This window comes from Bombina bombina, chromosome 1 (assembly GCF_027579735.1).
Source record: "Bombina bombina isolate aBomBom1 chromosome 1, aBomBom1.pri, whole genome shotgun sequence".
In the NCBI taxonomy this organism is placed as follows: Eukaryota; Metazoa; Chordata; class Amphibia; order Anura; family Bombinatoridae; genus Bombina; species Bombina bombina.
In genome coordinates this window covers 495,284,601-495,311,410 of record NC_069499.1, presented here as the reverse complement: position 1 = coordinate 495,311,410, position 26,810 = coordinate 495,284,601, and the positions used below count along the sequence as shown (strand labels likewise).

The 26,810-nt window shown below is 37.8% G+C and overlaps 1 protein-coding gene across 1 annotated transcript in view; it reads right to left on the bottom strand.

Annotated features, from left to right (window-relative positions):
• Window positions 1–26,810, bottom strand: part of DNAH7 (dynein axonemal heavy chain 7) — a 784,664-nt gene that overhangs the window by 489,753 nt on the left and 268,101 nt on the right. The window contains exons 33-36 of the mRNA XM_053698573.1: window positions 22,066–22,287; window positions 10,022–10,219; window positions 1,330–1,485; window positions 112–280 (exon numbers count right to left, since the gene is read on the bottom strand). Of these exons, the coding sequence (XP_053554548.1) occupies window positions 112–280; window positions 1,330–1,485; window positions 10,022–10,219; window positions 22,066–22,287 (745 nt within the window). The remainder of the gene's footprint in view (window positions 1–111; window positions 281–1,329; window positions 1,486–10,021; window positions 10,220–22,065; window positions 22,288–26,810) is intronic.

Below are 26,810 nucleotides of genomic sequence, written 5' to 3'. Positions count from 1 at the left end.
CTTCGTTTTGGAGAAAATATAGGTCAGTAGGTTTTAATTAATGTTTATTAACTTTAATATGTTAGTTGTTTAGCTTAAAAATTATAACAGAAAGTAATCCTTTAACATTACCTGCTGGTCCCATAGCGCACATAATCTGTATATCAACCAGTTTAATCATAGAACAGTCCTTAAGATCGTACCAGTTCCAATGATCTAACCATTGTCGAAGCAATTCTACTGGAGGCTGCGCTCCATACACTTCTCGTGCAGGCATGTTAATGTCATCTACAAATACAACCTAAGAACAAACACACACTATAGCTTAGAGTTTACACTGAAATTTAAAATGGGCACGTTAAGAAAATGTTTTTTTAATTAAAGTAAACATATAAATATTATTCTCTCTGACTGCATAAATATAACCACTAAATAATAAAAAAATAAAAAAGTACAACTTTAAAGAGACAGTAAACTCAAAAGTAAACTTGAATGGATATTATAGAGCGTGACATTTAAACAAATTTTAAATGTAGTTCTTTTAAAAATGTTGCTTACTTATCTAGGTATCCTTTGTTAAATAGTAATACAAGGTGAGCTCAGGAGCGTGCACGTGTCTCTAGCCATCTGGCAGCAGTGTTTGCAACAATGATTATAGCAATGTTATACATACTTTCAATTACTGCTCCTATCAGCCTACCTAGATTTACTATTTAAAAAAAGATGCCAAGAGAACAAAGCAAATTTGATAACAGAAGTCAATTGAAAAGTTGTTTAACATTATATGCTCTATCTGAATCATGAATGTCCCTTTAAAGATAATTAAATGAATGAAATCAGGGTGTGTTGCAATGCTAACAATATAAAACATACTTTATAATTACAAATACAATGTACACTTCACATGAAGTTGATTTCAATACAAGAAGAAAAAAAGCAAAGTGGGGTACTGTATAGTAGTTATTACGTTATAAGGAATAATTATGCACACACAAAAAAGTTGACATTGAGCTTGACAAAAATACGTGTTATTCTGAGCAGAAGCAGTAAATTAGTTTAGAAATGCTGAGGGGAAAAAACTGAGAATTCTGCTGCATTAATTGGTTTTCCTATTATAGAAAACAAAGACTGTTATAATTTGGATTCTGCTTTTGTTTGCACCATTTCATTTGATGAAAGAATTATATTCTCTTTGGAAGCAGTGTAATTCTAAAGTTGTAATTTATTCTTAAACTCCTGACTTCATGATAATAACTGATAGGTTTTACTTTTTACACAATCGGATTAAATTATCATTAGTTTATCCTTTTAATGACCAAAACAAATATTTACACAAAATACAAAAGTTACCGTTTTCTTTCCTAGGGGAGGACCAAAAACTCCTTTCCTCCTTTTGTCCAGTTTAGACATAATGATATTTTGAGTTTGAGCTGCTGTTGTCTGTGCTGAGAAGTTGATCAATAAAGGTTTGAAGGTTTCTTTGTCCAGATTATTTAATAGAAAATCCTAAAAAGGGGGAGCATGGTAACACAATTTTAAATTGAAACATTATATTCACTCAAATATCTATATTAGGCTTTTTCCCCTAAGGTCCAGGGTGAATCAATTTATTACTAAATATAATATATTTCTAAACACCCTCTATATCTCTAAACACAATATAATATAAAAAAAAAGTATGTCAGAAATAGAAAGGAATTCATTCATTATTTTATCTCAAACCAGTTATATTATGGAGATACAGGAGACAGAAATTGTAAAAGTATTTTTATTTGGATTTGTATAATAAAACTTGTGAAAACCAAACCCGGGGATGTGTCTACCTAAAACACTGCTGACCTGAAGGCTGTTTATATAAAAGAACTGTATTTTTTCACAAATTTATGTTTTTATCCATGTACATGTGCTCAAGGGCCATTCTAATACAAAAGTTACACTCTCTAAGTTATTTAATTGTGTTATTTTTGTGTTATTATTCTGAGATAAGGGTCAGACTACAAGTGACTAATGATAGTGAGCCCGTGATATCTAATTTCACTTGACAGCACTACCAGAGAAGGGTAGGCACAGCCAAAGTTGCTCTAGTGCAACCATTACATTAAGTTGCACAAAACACATTAAAAACACATTAAAATAAAGTATTTCACATATAGTCCCTTTAAATTAAAACTATATATATATATATATATATATATATATATATATATATATATATATATATATATATATATATAATTTAAAGCTGTGTGTTTACAGAGGATTCCCAGACACGCTTGCTTCTGACAAATGCTATCCCCAGTTTTATAAAAACATTTCCTGTGCATATGACCCCTGAACTACATGGGTAGTCAGCATCCAGCACTTCTGCATACTTTAAGTTAATCTCACAATTATGCCTCTTTAACCATTGCAAGGTAGATCAATTGTGTGCTATATCTTGGTTGACCAAGTGCTTTCCATTTCATACTTTGCTTATGTCCTGAAATCTAAAGAATGGTTTAGTCCTCCTAAGATATTTTTTTTTATTTCTTCCAGGTTATAATACCATATTTTTTTGGTGTCTTCGCTCAGTTAACATTACCACTCTGGGTAGTTATGCATAAGGTACACCTGTATCTAGTGTATCCAAACACTATGTGGCTCATTGAAGAGTTTTTTTCATTGTTTAAAGATACAATAGACAAGAATTGCTACAGTTTGTTTGTTTTCTTATCTACATGGTCTGTTTATGGCCTGGTTCCTGTACAGGAAATCAAAACGGAAAATGGAAATTGAGCCTAATGAATACAATCCATTAAACCCACTTCTAATCTCCACTAAATATCTGGCTACTTCTCTAAACAAATTAATAATATAGGGGAGTGGTGCTTGATGCTATTAAAAAAAAAAAAGATTATACACAAAGAGAAAAACACTACTGCTACAATTCCTAAACAAAAAAATGGTCAGATGAGAGAATAACACATAAAATATGAATACAAAATATATTATTATTTGCATTTATTAAAAGCAAATATATATATATATATATTTACATACACAAGCTTCAAAAGCAAAGCCCATCAATAGTTACAATATCAACAAATTGTGTGTTTTGCTTTTTTAACTGCTTAATACATAATACCTGAAACATGAATGTTAAAATCAGAGACAATGTCCCACCTAACCAACAACATGAGTACTGTGGTAAGGTATACAATATAAATACATGCAAATATATAGAGCTTGGTTTTCCTTTACCACAGCAAGATAAAAGCAATTGACTTATATGGATTTATTATATTTATATTTATATTTAATTATTTTAATTAAACTTTATACTACTGATACCTTTTAATGAGTAATGTGTTTCTATTTGTTAAATTTCCTGAGTTTTCCTGGAGAATAGTGTCTCGTCTCCACAAGGATGTTTATCTAGAAATTTCCCAAAAATGGGGATTCATGGAAACTGATCTGATGACAGCAAAGAAAAACTCAAAGAAAACCAAGTATTGTGACTGAAGTAGAGATCCTTATAAATTTGCAGTGTACACAATGGTAAATCGTTGGAGGTTTGGTCGAATTTGTCTTTCGTTACCTGTTTGGCTGTCATGAGTGATTCAAAAGATCTAGCAACAACTATGATCACAGAATAGCTTAATCATATAATGCTATAAATATAGTAGAAACATTGTACATCTTGAAATATCTGTAGTGTTTATACTAATTTTGGGATTTAAAGTTACAGTAAATGAAAGTCAAATTTGTTGAAACTTACCTCCTATGACAGCATACTAACTCCTAGATTTAGAGTTCTGCGTTAGCCGTCCAAACCAGCGTTAGGGGGTCCTAACGCTGGTTTTGGCCGCCCGCTGGTATTTAGAGTCAGTCAGGAAAGGGTCTAACGCTCACTTTCCAGCCGCGACTTTTCCATACCGCAGATCCCCTTACATCAGTTGCGTATCCTATCTTTTCAATGGGATCTTTCTAACGCTGGTATTTAGAGTCTTGGCTGAAGTGAGCGTTAGAACTCTAACGACAAGACCGCAGAGAAAAGCCAGGAGTTAAGATCTTTCTTGGCTAACGCCGGTTCATAAAGCTCTTAAAGGGATACTAAACCCAATTTTTTTCTTTCATGATTAAGATAGAGCATGAGATTTTAAGCACCTTTCTAATTTACTCCTATTATCAATTTTTCTTTGTTCTCATGCTATCTTGATTTAAAAAAGCAGTACTGTAAGCTTTAGAGCCAGACCATTTTTTGTTCAGCACATGGGTAGAACTTGCTGATTTGTGGCTAAATGTAGCAAACCAATCAGCAGCTCTACCAAGGTGCTGAACTTAAAAATGGGCCGGCTCCTAACCTTTTATTACTGCTTTTTTCAAATCAAGATAACATGAGAACAAAGAAAAATTGATAATAGGAGTAAATTAGAAAGTTGCTTAAAATTGCATGCTCTATCTGAATCATGAAAGAAAAAATGTGGGGTTAGTATCCCTTTAACTACTGTGCTCTAAAGTACACTAACACCCATAAACTACCTATGCACCCCTAAACCGAGGTCCCCCAACATCGCTGCCACTCTAATAAAAAATTTTAATCCCTAATCTGCCGACCGCACACCGCCGCAACCTACATTATCCCTATGTACCCCTAATCTGCTGCCCCTAACACCGCCGACCCCTATATTATATTTATTAACCCCTTATCTGCCCCCCCAACGTCGCCGCTACCTACCTACACTTATTAACCCCTAATCTGCCGACTGGACCTCACCGCTACTCTAATAAATGTATAAACCCCTAAAGCTAAGTCTAGCCCTAACCCTAACACCCCCCTAAGTAAAATATAATTTAAATCTAACGAAATAAAATAAATTTTATTAAATAAATTATTCCTATTTAAAGCTAAATACTTACCTGTAAAATAAATCCTAATATAGCTACAATATAAATAATACTATTTTAGGATTTATATTTATTTTACAGGCAACTTTGTATTTATTTTAACTAGGTACAATAGCTATTAAATAGTTAATAACTATTTAATAGCTACCTAGTTAAAATAATTACAAAATTACCTGTAAAATAAATCCTAACCTAAGTTACAATTAAACCTAACACTACACTATCAATAAATTAATTAAATAAACTACCTACAATTATCTACAATTAAATCAACTAAACTAAATTACAAAAAAACAAAACACTAAATTACAAAACAAAACACACACTAAATTACAAAAAAAAAAGATTACAAGAATTTTAAACTAATTACATCTACTCTAAGCCCCCTAAAAAAATAACAAAGCCCCCCAAAATAAAAAAAATGCCCTACCCTATTCTAAAATAAAATGTTTACAGCTCTTTTACCTTACCAGCCCTTAAAAGGGCCTTTTGCGGGGCATGCCCCAAAGAATTCTGCTCTTTTACCCGTAAAAAAAACATACAATACCCCCCCAACATTACAACCCACCACCCACATACCCCTAATCTAACCCAAACCCCCCTTAAAAAACCTAACACTAACCCCCTGAAGATCTCCCTACCTTATCTTCACCACGCAGGGTATCACAGATCCATCCAGAAGAGGCTCTGAATTCTTCCTCCTATCCGGCAAGAAGAGGTCCAGAATAGGCTCCGAAGTCTTCCTCCTATCCGGCAAGAAGAGGTCCAGAAGAGGCTCTGAAGTCTTCCTCCTATCCGGCAAGAAGAGGTCCAGAAGAGGCTCCGAAGTCTTCCTCCTATCCGGCAAGAAGAGGACATCCGGACCGGCAAACATCTTCATCCAAGCGGCATCTTCTATCTTCATCCATCCGACGAGGTGTGGCTCCATCTTCAAGACCTCCGGTGCGGAACATCCTCTTCTCCCGACGACTAGACGACGAATGAAGGTTCCTTTAAGGGACGTCATCCAAGATGGCGTCCCTCGAATTTCCGATTGGCTGATAGGATTCTACCCTATTCTAAAATAAAAAGTTTACAGCTCTTTTACCTCACCAGCCCTTAAAAGGGCCTTTTGCGGGGCATGCCCCAAAGAATTCTGCTCTTTTGCCTGTAAAAAAAACATACAATACCACCCCAACATTACAACCCACCACCCACATACCCCTAATCTAACCCAAACCCCCCTTAAAAAACCTAACACTAACCCCCTGAAGATCTCCCTACCTTATCTTCACCACGCAGGGTATCACAGATCCATCCAGAAGTCTTCCTCCTATCCGGCAAGAAGAGGTCCAGAAGAGGCTCTGAAGTCTTCCTCCTATCCGGCAAGAAGAGGTCCAGAAGAGGCTCCGAAGTCTTCCTCCTATCCGGCAAGAAGAGGACATCCGGACCGGCAAACATCTTCATCCAAGCGGCATCTTCTATCTTCATCCATCCGACGAGGTGCGGCTCCATCTTCAAGACCTCCGGTGCGGAACATCCTCTTCTCCCGACGACTAGACGACGAATGAAGGTTCCTTTAAGGGACGTCATCCAAGATGGCGTCCCTCGAATTTCCGATTGGCTGATAGGATTCTATCGGCCAATCGGAATTAAGTTAGGAAAAATCTGATTGGCTGATTGAATCAGCCAATCAGATTCAAGTTCAATCCGATTGGCTGATCCAATCAGCCAATCAGATTGAGCTTGCATTCTATTGGCTGTTCCGATCAGCCAATAGAATACGAGCTCAATCTGATTGGCTGATTGGATCAGCCAATCGGATTGAACTTGAATCTGATTGGCTGATTCCATCAGCCAATCAGATTTTTCCTACCTTAATTCCGATTGGCTGATAGAATCCTATCAGCCAATCGGAATTCGAGGGACGCCATCTTGGATGACGTCCCTTAAAGGAACCTTCATTCGTCGTCTAGTCGTCGGGAGAAGAGGATGTTCCGTGCCGGAGGTCTTGAAGATGGAGCCGCTCCTCGTCGGATGGATGAAGATAGAAGATGCGGCTTGGATGAAGATGCTTGCCAGTCCGGATGTCCTCTTCTTGCCGGATAGGAGGAAGACTTCGGAGCCTCTTCTGGACCTCTTCTTGCCGGATAGGAGGAAGACTTCGGAACCTCTTCTGGACGGATCGGTGATACCCGGCGTGGTGAAGATAAGGTAGGGAGATCTTCAGGGGCTTAGTGTTAGGTTTTTTAAGGGGGGTTTGGGTTAGATTAGGGGTATGTGGGTGGTGGGTTGTAATGTTGGGGTGGTATTGTATGTTTTTTTTACAGGCAAAAGAGCAGAATTCTTTGGGGCATGCCCCGCAAAAGGCCCTTTTAAGGGCTGGTGAGGTAAAAGAGCTGTAAACTTTTTATTTTAGAATAGGGTAGGGCATTTTTTTATTTTGGGGGGCTTTGTTATTTTTTTAGGGGGCTTAGAGTAGGTGTAATTAGTTTAAAATTCTTGTAATCTTTTTTTATTTTTTGTAATTTAGTGTTTGTTTTTGTAATTTAGTGGGGGGTTTTTTGTAATTTAGTTTAGTTGACGTAATTGTAGATAATTGTAGGTAGTTTATTTAATTAATTTATTGATAGTGTAGTGTTAGGTTTAATTGTAACTTAGGTTAGGATTTATTTTACAGGTAATTTTGTAATTATTTTAACTAGGTAGCTATTAAATAGTTATTAACTATTTAATAGCTATTGTACCTGGTTAAAATAAATACAAAGTTGCCTGTAAAATAAATATAAATCCTAAAATACTACAATGTAATTATTATTTATATTGTAGCTATATTAGGGTTTATTTTACAGGTACGTATTTAGCTTTAAATAGGAATAATTTATTTAATAAGATTTATTTTATTTTGTTAGATTTAAATTATATTTAACTTAGGGGGGTGTTAGTGTTAGGGTTAGACTTAGCTTTAGGGGTTAATACATTTATTAGAGTAGCGGTGAGGTCCGGTCGGCAGATTAGGGGTTAATAAGTGTAGGTAGGTAGCGGCGACGTGGGGGGGGGGGCTAGATTAGGGGTTAATAAATATAATATAGGGGTCGGTGATGTTAGGGGCAGCAGATTAGGGGTACATAGGGATAATGTAGGTTGCGGCGGTGTCCGGAGCGGCAGATTAGGGGTTAAAAGTGTAATGCAGGGGTCAGCGATAGAGGGGGCGGCAGATTAGGGGTTAATAAGTGTAAGGTTAGGGGTGTTTAGACTCGGGGTTCATGTTAGAGTGTTAGGTGCAGACTTAGGAAGTTTTTCCCCATAGGAAACAATGGGGCTGCGTTAGGAGCTGAACGCTGCTTTTTTGCAGGTGTTAGGTTTTTTTCAGCTCAAACTGCCCCATTGTTTCCTATGGGGGAATCGTGCACAAGCACGTTTTTGAAGCTGGCCGCGTCCGTAAGCAACGCTGGTATTGAGAGTTGAAGTGGCGGTAAATATGCCTGTACGCTCCCTTTTTGGAGCCTAACGCAGCCCTTCAGAGAACTCTCAATACCAGCGTTATTTAAAAGGTGCGGGGGGGGGGGGGAAACACGCTAACGCACCCCTTCTAACGCAAAACTCTAAATCTAGGTGTAAGGTAGGTTTAGAGGCATCCACATGTTTTTAGCCCTATATGGTAGGTTTTTGTAATATTGTTTTTAATATGCACACTCCTAAGCTTAACTAGGTATGCTCTCATGGAAAGGATCTAATTTTGAACAAAGTTTACCAAGAGAACAAAGTAAATTTGATAATAAAGTAAATTGGAAAGTTTGGAGTTTTTGTTGTAATTGCACACTCTGGACTAGATTACAAGTAGAGCACTAAATTATTTTGCTCCTGCAAAGGTCTATCCCGCAAAAAAGGTGCCTATGGAAGCTCCCTCTTGTGTTAATTGTTCGCGTTTGCATTGCGATTAACTTGTAATACCAGCGCACTGGTATTGCAAAGTGGAGCACTAATATCGCTTGCATGTAATCTGGTCCTCTATATGAATCATTAAAGTTTAATTTTGACTTTTAAATATCCATATAAATGCACTGTCTGTGCAGTTGGGGACTAAAATCCCATTCTGCATGTTTAATAATCCAAACCTATATGCTTTCAACTTCAAGCACTATTTTAGGTTAAGTAAAATTACAATATAGGTAGACATCAATTAAACTGTATTTTTGCTAGTTTTGACATAAATAAAATTATTTTTAAAAATTATGATATTAAAATGAAGATGGTAATAACCACCTTTAATTTGACAATGGAAAAAGATAATATTTGAAAGGCACTTATCTCCTCACAAATGGTTTGTGTATTCTCAACAATATGTGTCCAGTGATTTCTGTGTAACTACCAGTCTGGTAAAAGAAAATCCCAGTAGCAATAAATGAGTTCAATATAGAAAACACAAATACTCTCATAGGAAAGGCTCTAACGGCAACCAATAACATAATGATTGATTGGATTTTTAGAACTGCTCTAATTAAAACAGAAAAAAATCAGAATACAGAATGACAAGAGGCTTCAGGGACTACTTAGACGATTGTGAGTGAGATCATTAGGGCATTACAGCTCAAATAAACAGTTCATAACTTGACATTGTTTGAAAGATGAATGAGATGAAATCCCACTGATGGCTGTAAATAAATAGTTATTATTCTAAATGAGCTGCAGTATTTAAATGTATAAAGCTAAATGGAAGTAGAACAGATATTATTTGCCAGTATAAATAGTTTGTAAAATAAGCAATTTGAGAATAAAATACAATACAGTCAACACAGCATTATAACAATCATTTAATATAATGCAAAGCCTCCTGTCAGATATGTCAAGTCTATATAGGGATTTAAAGACAAACTCCATTACTATGTATGATCATTTTGGATTAAAAAGTTTGAAACAAACAACAGTTTTTGTAAGTGTAAATACAACAGTTAAGTGATTACATGTTAGTCATTATCTGGCATCTGTTCGATAAAGCTTGCTTTAAAAAAAAGCAAGCTTTGAATTGTTCTTTCACAGACATTATAAGCATTTGGTTTTCCCTATAAATAATACATGTGTTATGTTCCCTTTAAATGCAGCACAGATTTATTTCAACATACAGTACTTAAAAAATGATTTTATGATGCACCATAATAATACAACATATACTTACAATGATGTAGACGCTTTTTCCAGTTCCAGTTGGTCCCACAAACACTGATGGCTTTTGATGTGTTGTCAGCAAACTCATTAAAAATGTGTACCTGATTGTATCAGCAGTTGGTACAATGATTTCATTAAACATCATATCACGAGGAATAGGCGGTGCTGAACTAAGTGCTTCTGTCCATAACTCCCATCTTCCAACACCCTAATAAAACAGAATGCTATTTAAATTTCCTTCCATTTTGTCTTATTTAATACTTTAAAAAAATAATTCCAAGCATATCAATGCAATGATGAATTTGACATTCTAATAAATATATTTAATTTACCCATTAGAAAATTAACAGAAACAACTACTCTACTATAACCCCTAACCATAATATCTCTCCTTCTCCTTCGATTGTAGCCTAGTACCTTATCTTAGGCCATTAGTTCATAACAATGATAACACAATCTCTACCTCTACTATGGCTCTTAACCTACATACATTAGCACAAAAGCCTTGGATCAAACTAGAACAAGTCAAACTCAATGCCAAATTAAGTCAACTATCTCAGAGAGCAAAGTTCAGCAGCAGTATGTCAATCCAGCAGCTTAGGGGTTAAGCAGGCAGAATGGTCAGACAAGCAGAGTTCAGTAACAGTATATCAATCCAGCAGTTCAGGGGTTAAGCAAGCATATTAGGGGTTAACAGGTAACGTGGTCAGACAAGAAGAGTTCAGCAACAGTATAACAATCCAGCAGTTTAGGAGTTAAGCAGGCAGAGTGGTCAGACAAGCAGAGTTCAGCAGCAGTATGTCAATCTAGCAGTTTAGGGGTTAAGCAGGCAGAGTGGTCAGACAAGCAGAGTTCAGTAACAGTATATCAATCCAGTAGTTCATGGGTTAAGCAAGCAGAGTAGTCAGACAGGCAGAGTTCAGTAACGTTAACAGTCCAGTAATACACAGAATGTAGCACCCAGGAGCACAAACATTAACACCTATACTTGGGCAGAGATAGTAGAAGAAGAGAGACTTACATAGGTGCAGGATTCATGCCACAGCTCCAGATCCGGCATCAGAAAGGAGGAGACGTGCAACAATGAAGTCATTGTTGCCCCCTCAGAGGAACCGCCGCATCCCTGGCAACGGCAAGAGCGTCCCTGGCAACAGCCAGAGTGATGTGAGGAGCGGCATGCGGCGTGACATAGCCCCCCTCAAGGGTTCCCTCCGGGAACCAACGCCAGCTTCAAAGGGTGAGCAGCATGAAACCTTGGAACCAAAGATGCAGCATGCACATCACGGGCAGGAACCCAGGAACGATCTGCCACAGAGTAACCTTTCCAATGCACGAGGTACTGAAGTTGTCTGCGCCTGTATCTGGAGTCCAGGATCTTAGCAACCTCATACTCAGGGTCACCATGGACCAGGAGAGGGGGAGGAGGTCAGAGCTGAGTATATCTGTTCTTGATGTAGAGCTTGAGTAAAGAGATGTGGAAGACTGGGTGTATGCACAGGGTTCTGGGCAAGGCCACTTTGTAGGCAACAGGAGACAGTCTTTTAAGGACTTTGTAAGGGCCAATAAACGTAGGTCCTAATTTGTGACAGGGTTGACGTAAACAAATATGTCGAGTAGAGACCCAGACACGTTCACCTACTGAAAAGGCACCAACAGAAGCTCTATGATGATCAGCAAACCTCTTGTATCTGGAGACAGCTGAACGTAACTGAGAGAGAATACGTTGTTGGTTGGCAGCAGGAACCCCTGTGGACTGAGGAGAAAGAGGAAAGACACAAGGTTGGTAACCTGCTGCGGCTTGAAATGGAGAACAACGTAGAGAAGAGTACCAATGAGTGTTCTTTGCTAGGGGTAACAATTCAGACCAGTTGGTTTGGAGAGAATCAACAAAAGTTCTGAGATAGGCTTCGAGATCTTGATTCACTCTCTCAGTCAGCTCATCTCTCGGTCAGCCCATTGATCTGAGGATGGTAGCCAGAAGACAAGGAAACAGTGGTTACAAACAACTTGCAAAAGGCTCTCCAAAAAGTGGAGAAAAATTGTAGACCTCTGTCGGAAACAACATTCACGGGAATGCCATGTAGTCGTACCACATGTAACAGAAAAAAGGGACGATAATTCTTGGGCAGATGGCAGTTTCTTTAAGGGTACAAAATGAGCCAGTCTGGAAAAAATCGAGCCACCACAACCCAGATAACAGTATGATGGTTAGAAGGAGGGAGGTCCACAATGAAGTCCATTGTTATGTGTGTCCAAGCCTGTTTGGGAATTGACAATGGTAGGAGTAAGCCAGAAGGCAGTGACCGGGGGGTCTTATTAGCAGCACAAGTTGTGCATGCTTTCACATAATCCTGAGCATCAGACTTCATAGTAGGCCACCGTACATGTTGGGAAAGAAGCTTGTCAAACCAGGATGTCCTGAATGTTTGCTATCATGAGCCCAGGATAGCACAGGGGTGCATAGGTTCAGAGGTACAAAGAAGATATCGGGAGCCACAGGGGCTTCAGAAGGCTTTCTAGACTGGGCATGTTGCAATCGTTGAAGAAGAGAGGTGTTAAATTGAGCAAACACACAGGAGGGGGGTATGATGTTTTCAATAGGGGCTTCAGAGGAATCATTAAACTGAGGAAACTGACAAGAAAGGGGTCAGCCTTTTTGTTTTTGGTCCCGGGAAGATAAGAAACCACAAAGTTAAAACGGGAAAAGAACAAGGACCACCTGGCCTGTCGAGGATTGAGTCCATGAGCAGGCTCTAGGTAAGTCAGATTCTTGTGGTCAGTGAGAATCTGAATGGGATTGCCGGTACCTTCTAGCCAATGATCCCATTCAATCAGGACAATCTTAATGGCTAAGAGTTCACGATTACCCACATCGTAATTTCTCTCAGCAGGAGTAAGGCGTTTAGAGAAAAAGGCTACAGGGTGCAACTTGGAGGTTGAAGGATCCCTTTGTGTTAAGAGGGCTCCTGCTCCTATCTCAGAGGCATCAACCTCTGAAGTGAACTGCAGGTCAGGGACAGGATGGCAGAGCACAGGAGCAGAACAAAAGGCCTTTTATCAGACGAGAGAAGGCGTTTATGGCTTCAGGAGGCCAATTTTTACAGTCTTTGTTACGTTTTGTCAACTCAGTGAGTGGAGTGACTATTTGGAAAAAGTTCTTTATAAACTTGCGGTAATAATAAGTGGAGATCCCCAAGAATCTCTGTAGTTACTTTAATGAGTTGGGTTGAGGCCATTCCAGAACTGCGGTGAGCTTAGAAGGATCCATGGCAAAACCCTCCTTTGAGATAATATAACCAAGGAACTGGATCTGAACTTAATCAAACTCACATTTTTCCAGTTTGGCTACCAGAGAATTGTCTCTAAGACGTAGACGTACCTGTCTCACGTGTTCATGATGCTCCTCCAGGATGGAGGAGAAAGTAAGCATATCATCCAAGTAGACGATGACAGTGCAATTGAGGAGGTCACGGAAGACATTGTTGACAAATGCCTGGAAGACTGCAGGGGCATTACACAGCCCAAAGGGCATTACAAGGTATTCGTAATGCCCTAATCTTGTGTTGAAAGTGGTCTTCCATTCCTGCCCTGGGAAGATACAAATCATATTGTATGCCCCACGTAGGTCCAGCTTGGTGCAGTAGCAGGCATTCTGAAGTGAATCATAAAGTTCAGTGATCAAAGGAATGGGATAGCAATTTTTGATAGTGATGTTGTTTAAGGCCCTGTAGTCAATACAGGGTCTGAGCCCACCATCCTTCTTACTGATGAAAAAAGAAACCAGCCCCGACAGGAGAGAAGGAAGGGCAAATGAAACCTTTAGCTAGGTTCTCTTGAATATACTCCTCCATGGACTTGGTTTCAGCTTTGGAGAGTGGATAAGTCCTCCCTTTAGGGAGTGGGGCTCTGGGAAAGAGGTCAATTTTGCAGTCGTAAGGACGGTGGGGTGGCAGCACATAAGCTGCTTTCTTTTCAAACACATCTGTTAAATCCGCATATACTGAGGGAAGGTTTTTAAGGGGTCTGTAGACTGGCTATGGGGATGTGAAGCAGAGGAGTCCCTCAGCCCAGTCGAACTGTGGATTGTGTATACAAAGCCAAGGAAGACCAAGGATGACAGGCTGTGCTGGGGAATGAATGACATCCAACTGCAACTGTTTGGAATGAAGGACTCCCACATTCAGGGTTAGGGGTGCTAATTTGAAATTGATTAACCCTCAACCAAGGGCAGTGCCATCCAGAGTAATTATTTTAAGACAATGTATTTTCTGCAGAAGAGGCAACCCTGCCTCAATCATAAAACGGTGATCCAGAAAATTTCCAGCTGCCCCTGAATCAATGAAGGCTTGAGCGTGGACAGAATTCTGAAGAAAGGTAAGGGTAACAGGTACCAGGATCCGATAGAAGTGAGGGTATTTTGTAAAGACCACGCTTAGAGGTACCCCAATTTTAACCTCTAAGCATTGGCTTTTCCCGGCAGAATATCACAGTTCTTTAGTTGGTGTGAGTAAGAACCACAGTAGAAACACAGTCTCAATCTCCTTCATCTCTCCCTTTCAGATTCTGTGGGTTTGAGGGAGGAGAGATCCATGGGTTCCTCTACAGAGGTCACTGGAGGTGCAGAAGGGGTAGAGGATAGTCTAGAGACCAGATGGGTAGGAGGATGAGAGGGAAGAATTCTGCAAGTTCTGTCTCTCTCAGCTTGTCTCTCCTGGAAGCATGAATCTAGACTAATACAAAGTGTTACAAATTCATTCAGGGAAGAAGGCATGTGTGACAGATACCCCAACTGGGTAGCTCCGCCAAACGGGTCCTGCTTCTTCCCTGCTGACTGCAGCTATGTAGCTGGCAAGTGACCACAGCCTGTAGCCACCCCTGATGCCCGACAGCACCAGTACTCAGGGTCCCACCCTGTGGCAGACTCCGGCTACCCAGACTAGGTAGCTCTGCTAGAGGGTCCTTCCTCTGCCTGGAACAGGCTGCTATGTAGCCCAGGAAAGTGATTTTAGCAGGAGCCCACCCATATAACTAGACATATTAGCAATTATTAGCAATTATTAAAAAAGCAGATAAGGGCGGGGCAATTATAATCATGGATAAAATAAAATACATAGAAGAAATAAACAATCAATTAAGGGATACAGAGGTATATGAAAAGCTTGACAACAATCCATTAAAAACAATACAAAATGAATTGAAAGTTATTGTCCAAAATGCCCTTGATAAAGGTACCATTGACCAGAAACTAAGTCAATATTTGCTAAAGAAAGAATGTATCACTCCCCTGATATATATACTTCCTAAAATTCACAAGTCCCTCATTAATCCACCGGGGCGCCCCATTGTGGCGAGTGTTGATTCAGTTTTATCAAATATAGCCACTTTTCTCGATAAAATACTTAAACCAATAGTGTCCAAACTATCATCGTATTTGGAGGATTCTACTGAATTCCTCAATAGGCTTAATGAGATTAAATTAAATGGTCAACAAAATTCGATTCTAGTCACCTTAGATGTTAAAAATCTATACACCAGTATTCCCCATGTAGGGGGTGTACAATCAGTGAAACAATACTTGGTTAAGGAACAAATATATACAGGTTCACAAATTAATTTTATAATTGATTTATTGGCATTTGTATTGAACAATAATTATTTTCTGTTTGGTGACATGTATTATCGGCAAAAGAGAGGCACCGCTATGGGTGCTAATATGGCGCCACCATACGCAGGCATATACATGGGCACATTTGAAGATGATTTCATCTATCCTAATGAATTATTTAAACAGCATGCTTGCGTATGGTGGCGCTATATAGATGATGTCTTTATGATATGGTTAGGCAATGAAGATACTCTTGATGTTTTCCTTAAACAAATTAATTCTAATCCGGCTAATATTGAATTCACAATGCAGCATGATAGAAAGTGTATTGATTTTCTGGATGTGACTGTAGCAATAGAAGAAAACAAGTTTAAAACTGATCTTTTTGTTAAAAAAACGGATAAAAATACGTTTCTATCATATACAAGTTGTCATCCAGAAAACACAATTAAATCTCTACCGAAGTCACAATACATTTGTGTTAAACGAATAGTGAGCGATGAGGATGTATGTAATAGAAGGTTGCTTGAAATGGGACAAAAATTTAAACAAAGGGGTTACCCGACAAAAATATTGGATGATGAATTAAAAAAGGTCAATCAGATCCCTCGTAATCAACTTTTACAAAAAACATTGAAAAACACACAGATGGAGAGAATTCCATTTGTGAGTACATACAATGTCAATAGTAAGCAGATATCTGGTATAGTCAAAAAACATCAGGATATAAAAGAATTTCAATCTTTTCCATTGCTATCATATAAAAGACCTAAAAACTTAAAGGACTATTTAATTAAAACTGATATAGGTAGCAGTAAGACAAGGATGTCATTTTCAAAAAAGAAAGGTACTTTTCCCTGTTATAATTGTTCACATTGTAGTTATGTGATTAAAGGAAGTGAGGTTGTCCACCCATACACGGGTAAAAAATATAGGATTAATGGTTTGTTTACTTGTCAAACAGATCATGTCATATATTCTCTAAAATGTCCCTGTGGATTAATATATATATAGGGGAAACTACCCAAAAAATGAAAGACAGACTCACACAACACAAATATACAATACGTAAGGCCATCTCAGATTTACCTGTATCTGCACATTTTAAAGAAAAAAATCATAATGTTAACCAGTTAAGGTTTCAAATCCTTGAACATGTTCCAATACAGAGAAGGGGCCAGGATAGGGTTAAAAAATTACAACAGAGAGAGGTTATTTGGATTAATAGACTAGAAAGTATGCACCCCAAAGGTTTAAACAAAGATTATAACCTGTTCTTGTTCCTATAATGGGTTGATTGTGATAATTTACTGTAAACTTTTTCTCTATGATTTAGATCAAGATTCACATAAAGAAAAAAGAACAACTTGAAAAAGAAATGTGCTGAATAACATAATATGAAAAGAGGTTGTTTGGAAAAAATATAAGTTTTTTCTTTAGAACGCTGTTGTTATGGTTTCCATATAGTAAATAATATTGGAGTGTGTGCATTCCCCTTTTTTACATCCATCAGAGAAACAACATATCTTGCAAGATTAGAATTTAGTTGTTAGTTTGATTACTGTTTTTAATAAAATAAAGGTTTTTTAAATAGCATTAATAAATGGTAATGAAAATCACTAACAAGAAAATATTTCACATAATTCACAGATAAGATAATGAACTGTTAAGGTCACTTTATATATATCTTTCTCATATTAACACTAAGTATTTAACAAGAAGAAGGTGTTTAAAAAATCACATATGTTTAGAATCACAAAGTTTTTTGTATAAGAAATGCATAGTTATGATTATGAAACAAAATCACTGTTTATTGATTATTTTTATGTTGTTGAAAGAATATGTATCATTACAATTGTAATTATTTACACCTGTGTTTTGTCACATGGACTGCCTATAAAAGGTGGAGTTGGATTATGTACTAATCACTTGGCTTGAGAAAGGGCAGAAGCCCGAAACGTTGCCTGTATTTCACTGCTTGTAATAAAAATGTTATAAAATTCAACCTGGAGTGCTGCAGCCATTTCTATTTTGTATAGACATATTAGCATTCAGGAGAAACAACTGATTTTATTAAAACACACACTCCTTTTATACACACATCTCATCTTGATAAGACAAAGGACAATCCCACAATTTTCCCGCCATTCCCGCCCCTCCAGACGGACCGGCACCTCCATAGCAGCCACAGTCCCAGGACACAGGGGTGGCAGTTTCAGGGTGATCCCGGTGGAGCGGCGGCACTCCCAGGATGTCATTTTAAAGCTCTCAGTCCCCAAATGCCACAGTCCAATAATCAGCATGATTTGTTACTGGGGACCGGATTTACAATCCATTGAAGTTTAGCGGCTAGGGGTGTCCAAAACCCCCAGTTCCCAAAGGAGCTCCCCTCCGATAATTCCCCCAGCTCTTGTCCTCCCTAGGGGCTACCAATCCCCAAAAGAGCGGAGCTCTGGGGCAAAGGGCTGATTGAGCGACAAGGGGTAAAGTTAGCTGGTGTCCTGTGGCCGACCTGGAGTTCCAGGAGCCCGGCCAGCCTGAGAGGGGTTAGGCGGGTGTCCGTTGTGAGGCGGCCGACCGGGAGTTTCAGGAGCCCGGCCAGCGTAGGAGCGTTTTCCCGGTCATAGACCAGCTCTTCTCTTAACAAAAACAAGCCAACAAAAAGCAAACAAAAAGCTCCCAGAGATTGTGGTTACTCTGAGGAGCCCAAAACCACTGAGAAACAGGGGTGAGGTTGTAGGGGGTAGGGGTTTAACCCTTGCAGCCCGGTATCCGTGACACAAACAAAAGCTTCTAGAGATTGTGGTTGCTCTGAGGAGCCCAAAACCACTGAGAAACAACAGGGCTGAGGTTGTAGGGGGGGGGTAGCCTTAACTGTCTGGTACCCATGACAGCATGTCACGATAAGTAAGCTCATCCTTGATGTGCTCATGCAAGCCTCTCCTAAAGGCCGCCTTTACTATTTTCAGTAGCTCTCATCCTATTGGCTGTTTTGAACAGCCAATGGGATTTCAGTAGCTCTCATCCTATTGGCTGATTTGAATTTGAAGAATCTAGTCAGCCAATAGGAATGCAAGGGATGCCACTTTGAAACGGTTACCTTGCATTCAACTTCAGAGTACGGCAACGACCGTCTGAAGAGGACGCTCCGCACAGGATGGGATCAGCTTCCATGATGGCTCCGCTCTGCATCGCCGGGATGAAGATAGAAGATGCCCACGGGATGGATGAAGACCTCGCCACCTGGATAGAGATGGATGTCCGGACTTCAGAAACCGTGAGTAGATCTTCTGGGGTTAGTGTTAGGTTTCTTTTAAAAAAATGTGGGTTTTTTTTTTTTAGATTAGGGATTAGGGCTTTGGGCTTTGTAAAAGAGCTGAATGCCTTTTTTAAGGGCAATGCAAAAGAGCTAAATGTCCTTTAAAGGGCAATGCCCATACAAATACCCCTTTAAGGTTTATGGGTAGCTTGTTTGTTTTTTTAGAGTTAGGTTTTTTATTTTGGGGGGTTAGTTTGGTGGTGTGTTTTACTGTTGGGGGGGACTGTATTTTTTTTACAGGTAAAAGAGCTGATTTCTTTAGGGCAATGCCCTACAAAAGGCATTTTTAAGGGCTATTGGTAGTTTATTGTAGGCTAGGGGGTGTTTTTATTTTGGGGGGGCTTTTTAATTTTGTTATAGGGCTATTAGATTAGGTGCAATTGTTTTTATGTTTGATCATTTCGTTTATTTTTTGTAATCTTAGTGTTTTTTATTTTTTGGGATTTTAGGGTTAATTACATTTGGTAAACTTAGATTTTTTTTACATTTTTCGTAGAATTTGTTTTTTTTTTAGTTGTAATTTAGATTTTTTAATTTTTCTCTTAGTGTTAGGTTTTTAAAATTTGTAACTTAGATATTTTAATTGGTAGTTTTTTTTATTTTATTAGTATAGTAAGGTTAGGTTAATTTATAGTTTAATGTTAGGTTTATTTTTATTTCACAGGTAAGTTTTTATTTATTTAAAGATAGTTATATTGTAATTTTAATTTAAAGTTAGGGGGTGTTAGGTTTAGGGGTTAATAGTTTAATTTAGTGTTTTGCGATGTGGGGGGCCAGCGGTTTAGGGTTTAATAGGTTTATTTAGTGGCGGAGATGGGGGAGGCCGGAGGTTTAGGGGTTAGTAACTTTATTTAGTGGCAGAGTTGTCGGGGAGCAGAGGGATAGGGGTTAATAACTTTATTATAGTGGCAGCGATGTCAGGGAGTGGCAGTTTAGGGGTTAATATATTTAACTAGTGTTGGCGATGTGGGTGGGCAGTAGATTAGGGGTTAATAGGTTTTTTAATACTTGCGATGTGGGTGGGTGGCAGATTAGGGGTTAATAGGTTTAATATAGTGTTTGCGATGCAGGAGGGTGGCGGTTTAGGGGTTAATAGGTAGTTTATGTGTGTTAGTTCACTTTGTCACAGTTTAGTTATGATGGCGGTATGGATCGTGTCAGTATAGGCTGTAACCAGGGATAGGCAAGGTGTCCGTACACGGACACTGGTGTCTGTGACCAGCCCTTGCAGTGTCCGCCACCCATTTTGCAGTGGGGAGGGACTCTGGATGAATAGAATCCTCCTTGACACATGCGGGGCCATGTTTCGCAGGGTTTGGGCAGCGTCCGCGTAAGGAAGCCACTCAGTAGCGGGAAAATGACTCTGAGTGAGACGAGAGAGGGACGATTCAAGAAGCAAGTTGCCATTGCACTGTGTTTCTTTTTATGCAAAGGTAAATCATACAAAAGCAGTGCACTTTAACAGGCAGAGACCTGAGATCTAGTGCTGATTATAAGTATTATAAGGAAGCCATAGTGGTAATTTTAGCTTGTGTCCTGCTTTTGCATATCTATAGATTACCTTCTGTTATAAATGTATTCCAATTTTAATTTCTTCAGTTAAAGACAATAGCTATTCTGATATCCCAGACTGTCATGATATATAAATACTCAATACTATTTTGTAATTTTGGCTATGTACATTTTAATTTAAAAAGCATAATATTTATAAATTCAGGAGAATAGCTTAGAAAATAATAGTCTGATTTGTAGAAAAAAAAATAATGGAAAACTGCTAAACATTTAAAAAAAATGTTGTTTCATGTTTTTATCACACACAAGTTACAGTTCTGTTTTTTTTTTTTTTGTTGTTGAAAGATTAGATTTTTAACTACTAATGATCTATGACACTTTAATTTTGTTACTGTATTCTTTATGCCCTAAAGCCAACAAAATGGTGATATTTTCTTTTAACCTTTCTTGCACCACACACAATATAATATATGATCCAGTTAGATTGATGAAAATTTAGTTTCCATTAAAGGGACGCTAAACCAATTTTTTTTTTCTTTCATGATTCAAATAGAGCATGTAATTTTAAGCAACTTTCTAATGTATTCCTATTATCAATTTCTCTTCATTCTCTTGGTATCTTTATTTGAAAAGCAGGAATGTAAGCTTAGTAGCCGACCCATTTTTGGTTGAGCACCTAGGTAGAGCTTGCTGAATGGTAGCTAAATGTCGACCTTGGTGTCCTTCACTACGATCTGTACTTTGGAAAATGTCCGCCACAGCCTGGGTCCATGCCTATCCCTGGCGGTAACGCAAGCATTTTAGCCTGACCGCACAACCTGTAATGCCGGCGCTATAAAAATCCCACACAAAAACGTCATTTTTTATAATGTGGGATTGACGTTGAGTTAAAGGCTAAAATGATTGCGGTATAGCTACACCGACATGACTCCCAATAGTGTGTTCCTTCTTTTATGCTGAAATTGCCATTTTTTCAGCGTTAAAAGCTGCAACGCAAAACTCATAATCTAGGTGAATGTTAGGGAGACTAACACAGCACAAACACCATCAGCAAAATGATGTGTCAGAACATAGGACAAAATAAAAGTGAAATATCTTTTTTCTGTTTTGAACTGTGGTAATCAATTAATTATACTTACAGAATAGCTAGAATAAAACACTGCTAGCTACAAAGACCAACTAAAGCCATAAAAAGTAACATGAATAAATATACCAACATTACCAATTAGTTTAATTATAGTATTTTTTAAAGATAATAGTTAAATTAACAAAAATTGATATGAAAAAGTTAGACTCAGAATTTATTCTGGACAAATAATCTGCTTGATCTTCTGTACCTTTATCAACTGCATATATAGCCAAAAACTTTAAATTGCATTTTACTTAGAGAGTTGTATTTGCTGAAAATCTTATATAGAACCACATAACCCTATTGTGCTTCTGTTAAATAAATAAAACTAAATAAGGATATATAAGGATTGACTACATTTAAAACATTGCACTAGTGTGAATTATAAACATTGATCAGTACCATTTATTTTAATTGAATTACTTGAATAATAACTTGACATGTGGAATTTCAAAGGTCATATCAGGTTCTACAATGTATGCTACTTACTTCTTTCACAAAGTGATAGTCATAAACGGTGTATTCCTTGGGCAACGGGACAGTAAATTGCTTTTCAGGTGGATCTACAGGATGCAGAATTTTAAATCGTGTTCTTGTTTCTTCACTGAGTGGTCCTTCCATGATTTCACGCAAAAGTTTATCAAACTTCAATCGGTCATCTTCTTTGCAGCTTCCTCCGACTGACCAAATCAAAGAAAACACAAATATACCCTAAAAGAAACAATCATATAACAAAATTTTTATTCTACCACCATAGATTAAATTATCTAAGTAACGCAGCAAGGGTTCTTACAAATTAAATTTAGATATGTTTTCAAGAAGATATTGCACCAGACAAATGTGATCCATTCATTGTTCTGAAAGCTATGGGCAGATAAGAATTTAAAGGCTCATTAAGTTTGCCCAACTTCTCAAGTAAACTTAATCAATACTAAGAGTAGCCTTATGGATTTCACAAATTTTCTTAATTGAATTTACAGTGTTTATTTTACTACGTCTTTCATCATCTTTCATTTCTTGCATTCATCATCAGCTTTGTTATGTCCATTATTATAATTGTAAGTTTTAATTGTTATGTTAGTTGTCCTAGAACAGGGTTCTTCAATTTTTTTCCCCAAGACCCAGTGTAATGATACCACATACCTTTGCATCCCTAATTTTATGCTTGGTCTGAAAATTTCTTAAGTAATAAACAAGATAGCTGCAATTTTTTGCAAAGTTACTAAAATCTGTGTGTGCTTTATTCCTGATTTTATTACAAGGACAGAGACTCCTATTTTGCATAAGCCTTTTCCTTTATGGCTCAACAGCCATTCAAAGTAACATAATACAAGTTAAAAGTGTAACATAGAAATAACAGAAATGAATATGGTAACCAATGAGAAACAACCCTGAATGGTGTGATCCAGGGCAGACCAATCAGAAAAGTTAATTCTAGTATAAACAGTCCCAATAATATTCCAACTGCCTCTTTTCACTTTGCTGCTCTCAAAAAGATAAGTATCTTAACATTTACTTATTTTTCTCACTATTGAAATAAAGAATTTTCTTTCATTTTTTATTTTATATTGGTTTTTCCTAACATTGTGATGTTGCTTATATCATTTCTGTTAATTCTTTCATTGCAAAAAAATTATATTTTGGTCCATTTTTTTCATTATCCGTTTTTTCTCTTCCTTAACTCATTTCCTTATTATTGAAGCTTCCTTGAGCTTCGTTTTACTATATTTACATTCCCTTTGTGCTTTAACTTCTTTTCTTACTTGTCTATGCTACTCCGTTCTCCATTTTCTCTTTACCGGTGTGGCCACACCCCCTGTGGTGACGCCTCCATTTTACACTCAGTAGTGACGTCTCTGCATTCCCGCCCTCTCTACCTGTCACACTGATTCTCCTCAGAGCGGTTTTGTTGCTATTTTATTTTTTTCTGTCTGGCAAAACTTGTTACTGTTGCTACATTTAGTTAATGTTAAATTCAACTGTTATATTTGTTTAACGTTAGTGTTATTAACCTGTTAAATAGTCTGGTATCATTTTGGGGGGAAAATTACATGGTATTTGCTTGAATTTCTACTATATCGTTTATTGCCATTTACCTCACATATACATATTCATTTAACATTTGAACTATTTAAATTTAAAATGTTTGATGAAGAGTCAGATTCCTTTTCTGAGGGGTCTTTTACAGACAATGTGGATAATACTATTAAAGATTACAGGAATAAATCCCAGACAGTTTCCAACACTGCCATTGAGAATACTTTTTCTCCTCAGAAAGCTAAAACTAAGAAAAAACATTTGACTAAAAATGTATTATTACAAAAGAAAATGAAGAAAGGAGTTTTCAGTCTGGATACCCCAGACATTAGAGTTAAATCTTGTATTAAAACGAACAAAATTGTTTCTTCTGATTCAGAATCTGAAGATGCTACTCCTTCTAAAAAAGTAAATAAAAGGAGGCAGATTTAATCTCTGCATCTGAGTTTTCAGACTCCAGTATTCCTAATGATGATAATAATTCATGGCAATCTATTTATACTCAAGAATTGTCAGATAGCTCATCTGATTATTCCCCTAAAAAGAAAAAATTCAGAAAGTCTGTTAAAAAATATAAAAAGAGACTTATTGATAATGAAGGTAAAGAATACCTAGACCGTGAGGATTTACAACATCCTCACTCCTCTAATTGGAGACCCTCTAAGAGAGTGACCAGATTTTTAGATCATTACCTAAGAAAATCTTTATCGGCCAAAGCTAGATCTACACTTAGGGCAGAATGCCCCAGACCTGATTTACCACAGAAATCTTCTGCTACCCCAGAAGTGGATGCTAATATTATTAAATTTTTTAGTACAAAAAACTTTAACATTAAGAAAGGTCCTGATAAGTTTCTCAAAGCATGTCAAGATAGGTTTCTAGACACTCTGGGACCTATCACTAAGATGTGTGAGCTTACAGAAGAAGCCATTGTTAACAAAGTTTTAATTGATCCATATGATTATGAGGCAATGGATCCAGAGGTCCATTTATTTATTGGGGGACGCTAATACAGCTTTATCCACACAGCATAGAAGGATCATCTTACGCAGAATAGATCCAAAAATTTCAGACTTTGCCCCTACAGAAATGGGTCCCCAGGCTGAGGGTTTATTATTTGGAGACTTAGGCTTAAAAGAGTTAAATACCTACGTTAATACCTTTAACTCTTTGAATAAGGGATAAACTACCACTAAGAAAGTATTTTATCCTTCTTTCAATTGTGTTTTTGACTGGGCTGGGAAAGGACGAGGTCGTTTTCCTGGCCGTCCATACTTTTCAAACAGACCTCAGTTTCAAGCCTTCCCTCCTCCAAACCCCTCCCTAACATACTTCTTCCCATCAAGAAGTCGACCATGGAAACCAAGATTCTTCAGAACTAGATCCCATCCAAGACTCTCCTCAGGTAAGCTCCCTATATTCACGCAACATAATTTTTTTCCCACATAAAGTTGGGGGACGTTTATTCCTTTTCAGAAAAAATTGGAAAGCCATAACATCAGACACTTGGGTCATTCAGACTGTCTCAGGTCTCCTTCTAGACTTAATTTGTCCTCCTTTCCAATCCCATCCTCCAAATCTGATATTTTTTTAAAAAACAGATTCAAATCTCTTAGACACAGAGATAAATTACCTTCTCTCTAAACAGGCTATAGAACTGGCCCCAAACAACAAAAAATATTTTCTCAGCAACATGTTTTTTTGTGAGAAAGAAAGAAGGTTCTCTTCGACCCGTTATAAATTTGAGGAATCTGAATGCCTTCCTGTCTTACAACCATTTCAAGATGGAAGGGATTCATCTTCTAAGAGTATGCCTTATGGACAAAGACTGGTTAGTAAGACTACATCTTACAGACGCTTACTTGACAGTTCCCATTCATCCATCACATCACAATTTTCTCAGATTCCTTTGGAGAAATCAAATTTGGCAGTTTAACTGTCTTCCTTTTGGACTCTCTTCAGCCCCTTGGGTATTAACAAAAATGTTAAAACCTGCCGTGGCTTGGTTGAGATTGAGGGGTGTTTGTCTAATTATTTATCTGGACAATATCCTCCTAATGAATCAAGACCAATCTATTCTTCTCTCTCATCTGGATCTAACTATGGATATTTTAAAGAACCTGGGTTTTCTTATCAATTTCAAGAAATCGGTTCTCATTCCTTCACAAAAGCTAATGTTTTTGGGCTTTCTAATAGACACCTCTCTTTCTACTTTGAGTCTTCCCTTGAAGAAGGTGAATAAAATAAAATTAGAAATTTCTCATTTGCTAAAGAAAAAGTTCTTCCCTATCAGAACTCTCGCTCGAATTGTGGGTCTTCTTTCGGCCTCAATTCAGGCGATTTTCCCAGCTCCCCTTCATTATCGAGCATTACAGAGATTACAAATTTCTTATCTGAGGAAGGGTTTTTCCTATTCTCACAGAATCTCTTTGTCAGAAGATGCACGGACAGAATTGATTTGGTGGCTTTCCAATATAGAAGCATGGAATGGCAAAGCTATATTCGGAAAAGGTCCAGATGTTATTATCGAATCGGATGCAAGCAAATTGGGCTGGGGTGCCAGATGTGGTTCCCAGATTACGGGAGGCAAATGGTCTTCCTCGGAACGCAAACTGCACCTAAATTGTCTAGGTGCAGGTTCCTTTGCAATAAAGAGTTTTATCAAGCGGAAATATTCCATTTCGATTCTTTTACGCATGGACATTATTTCTGCAGTCTGATATCTGAATCGTTTGGGTGGCACTCGGTCCAAACAACTATCAGATATAACAAAGAATTTTGTTCATCAATGTCTTCAGAACATTATCTCTGTTCGAGCAGAGTATATTTCAGGTTTCTCCAATATTGCAGCAGACTGGTGTTCCCGATATATTTCGGACTCAACCGATTGGAGATTACACCCAGATATCTTTCTCAAATTACAATCTATCAGAGGTCCCTTCTTGATAGATTTATTTGCTTCCCATCTGAATTATCAGATTCTTCCTTTTTTCAGCTGGCGTCCGGATCCAGAAGCATTGGCAGTGGATGCTTTCCTTCAGCCTTGGCCTCCTCAAGGAGCTTATGCCTTCCCTCCTTTTGAAATGATTCCTTGCATACTGAATGTTGTCAGGAGGAACAAGATTTCTCTGGTGTTGATATCTCCATTTTGGCCGATCCAATCGTGGTACCCATCTCTTCTGGAGATGTCCTTTCTT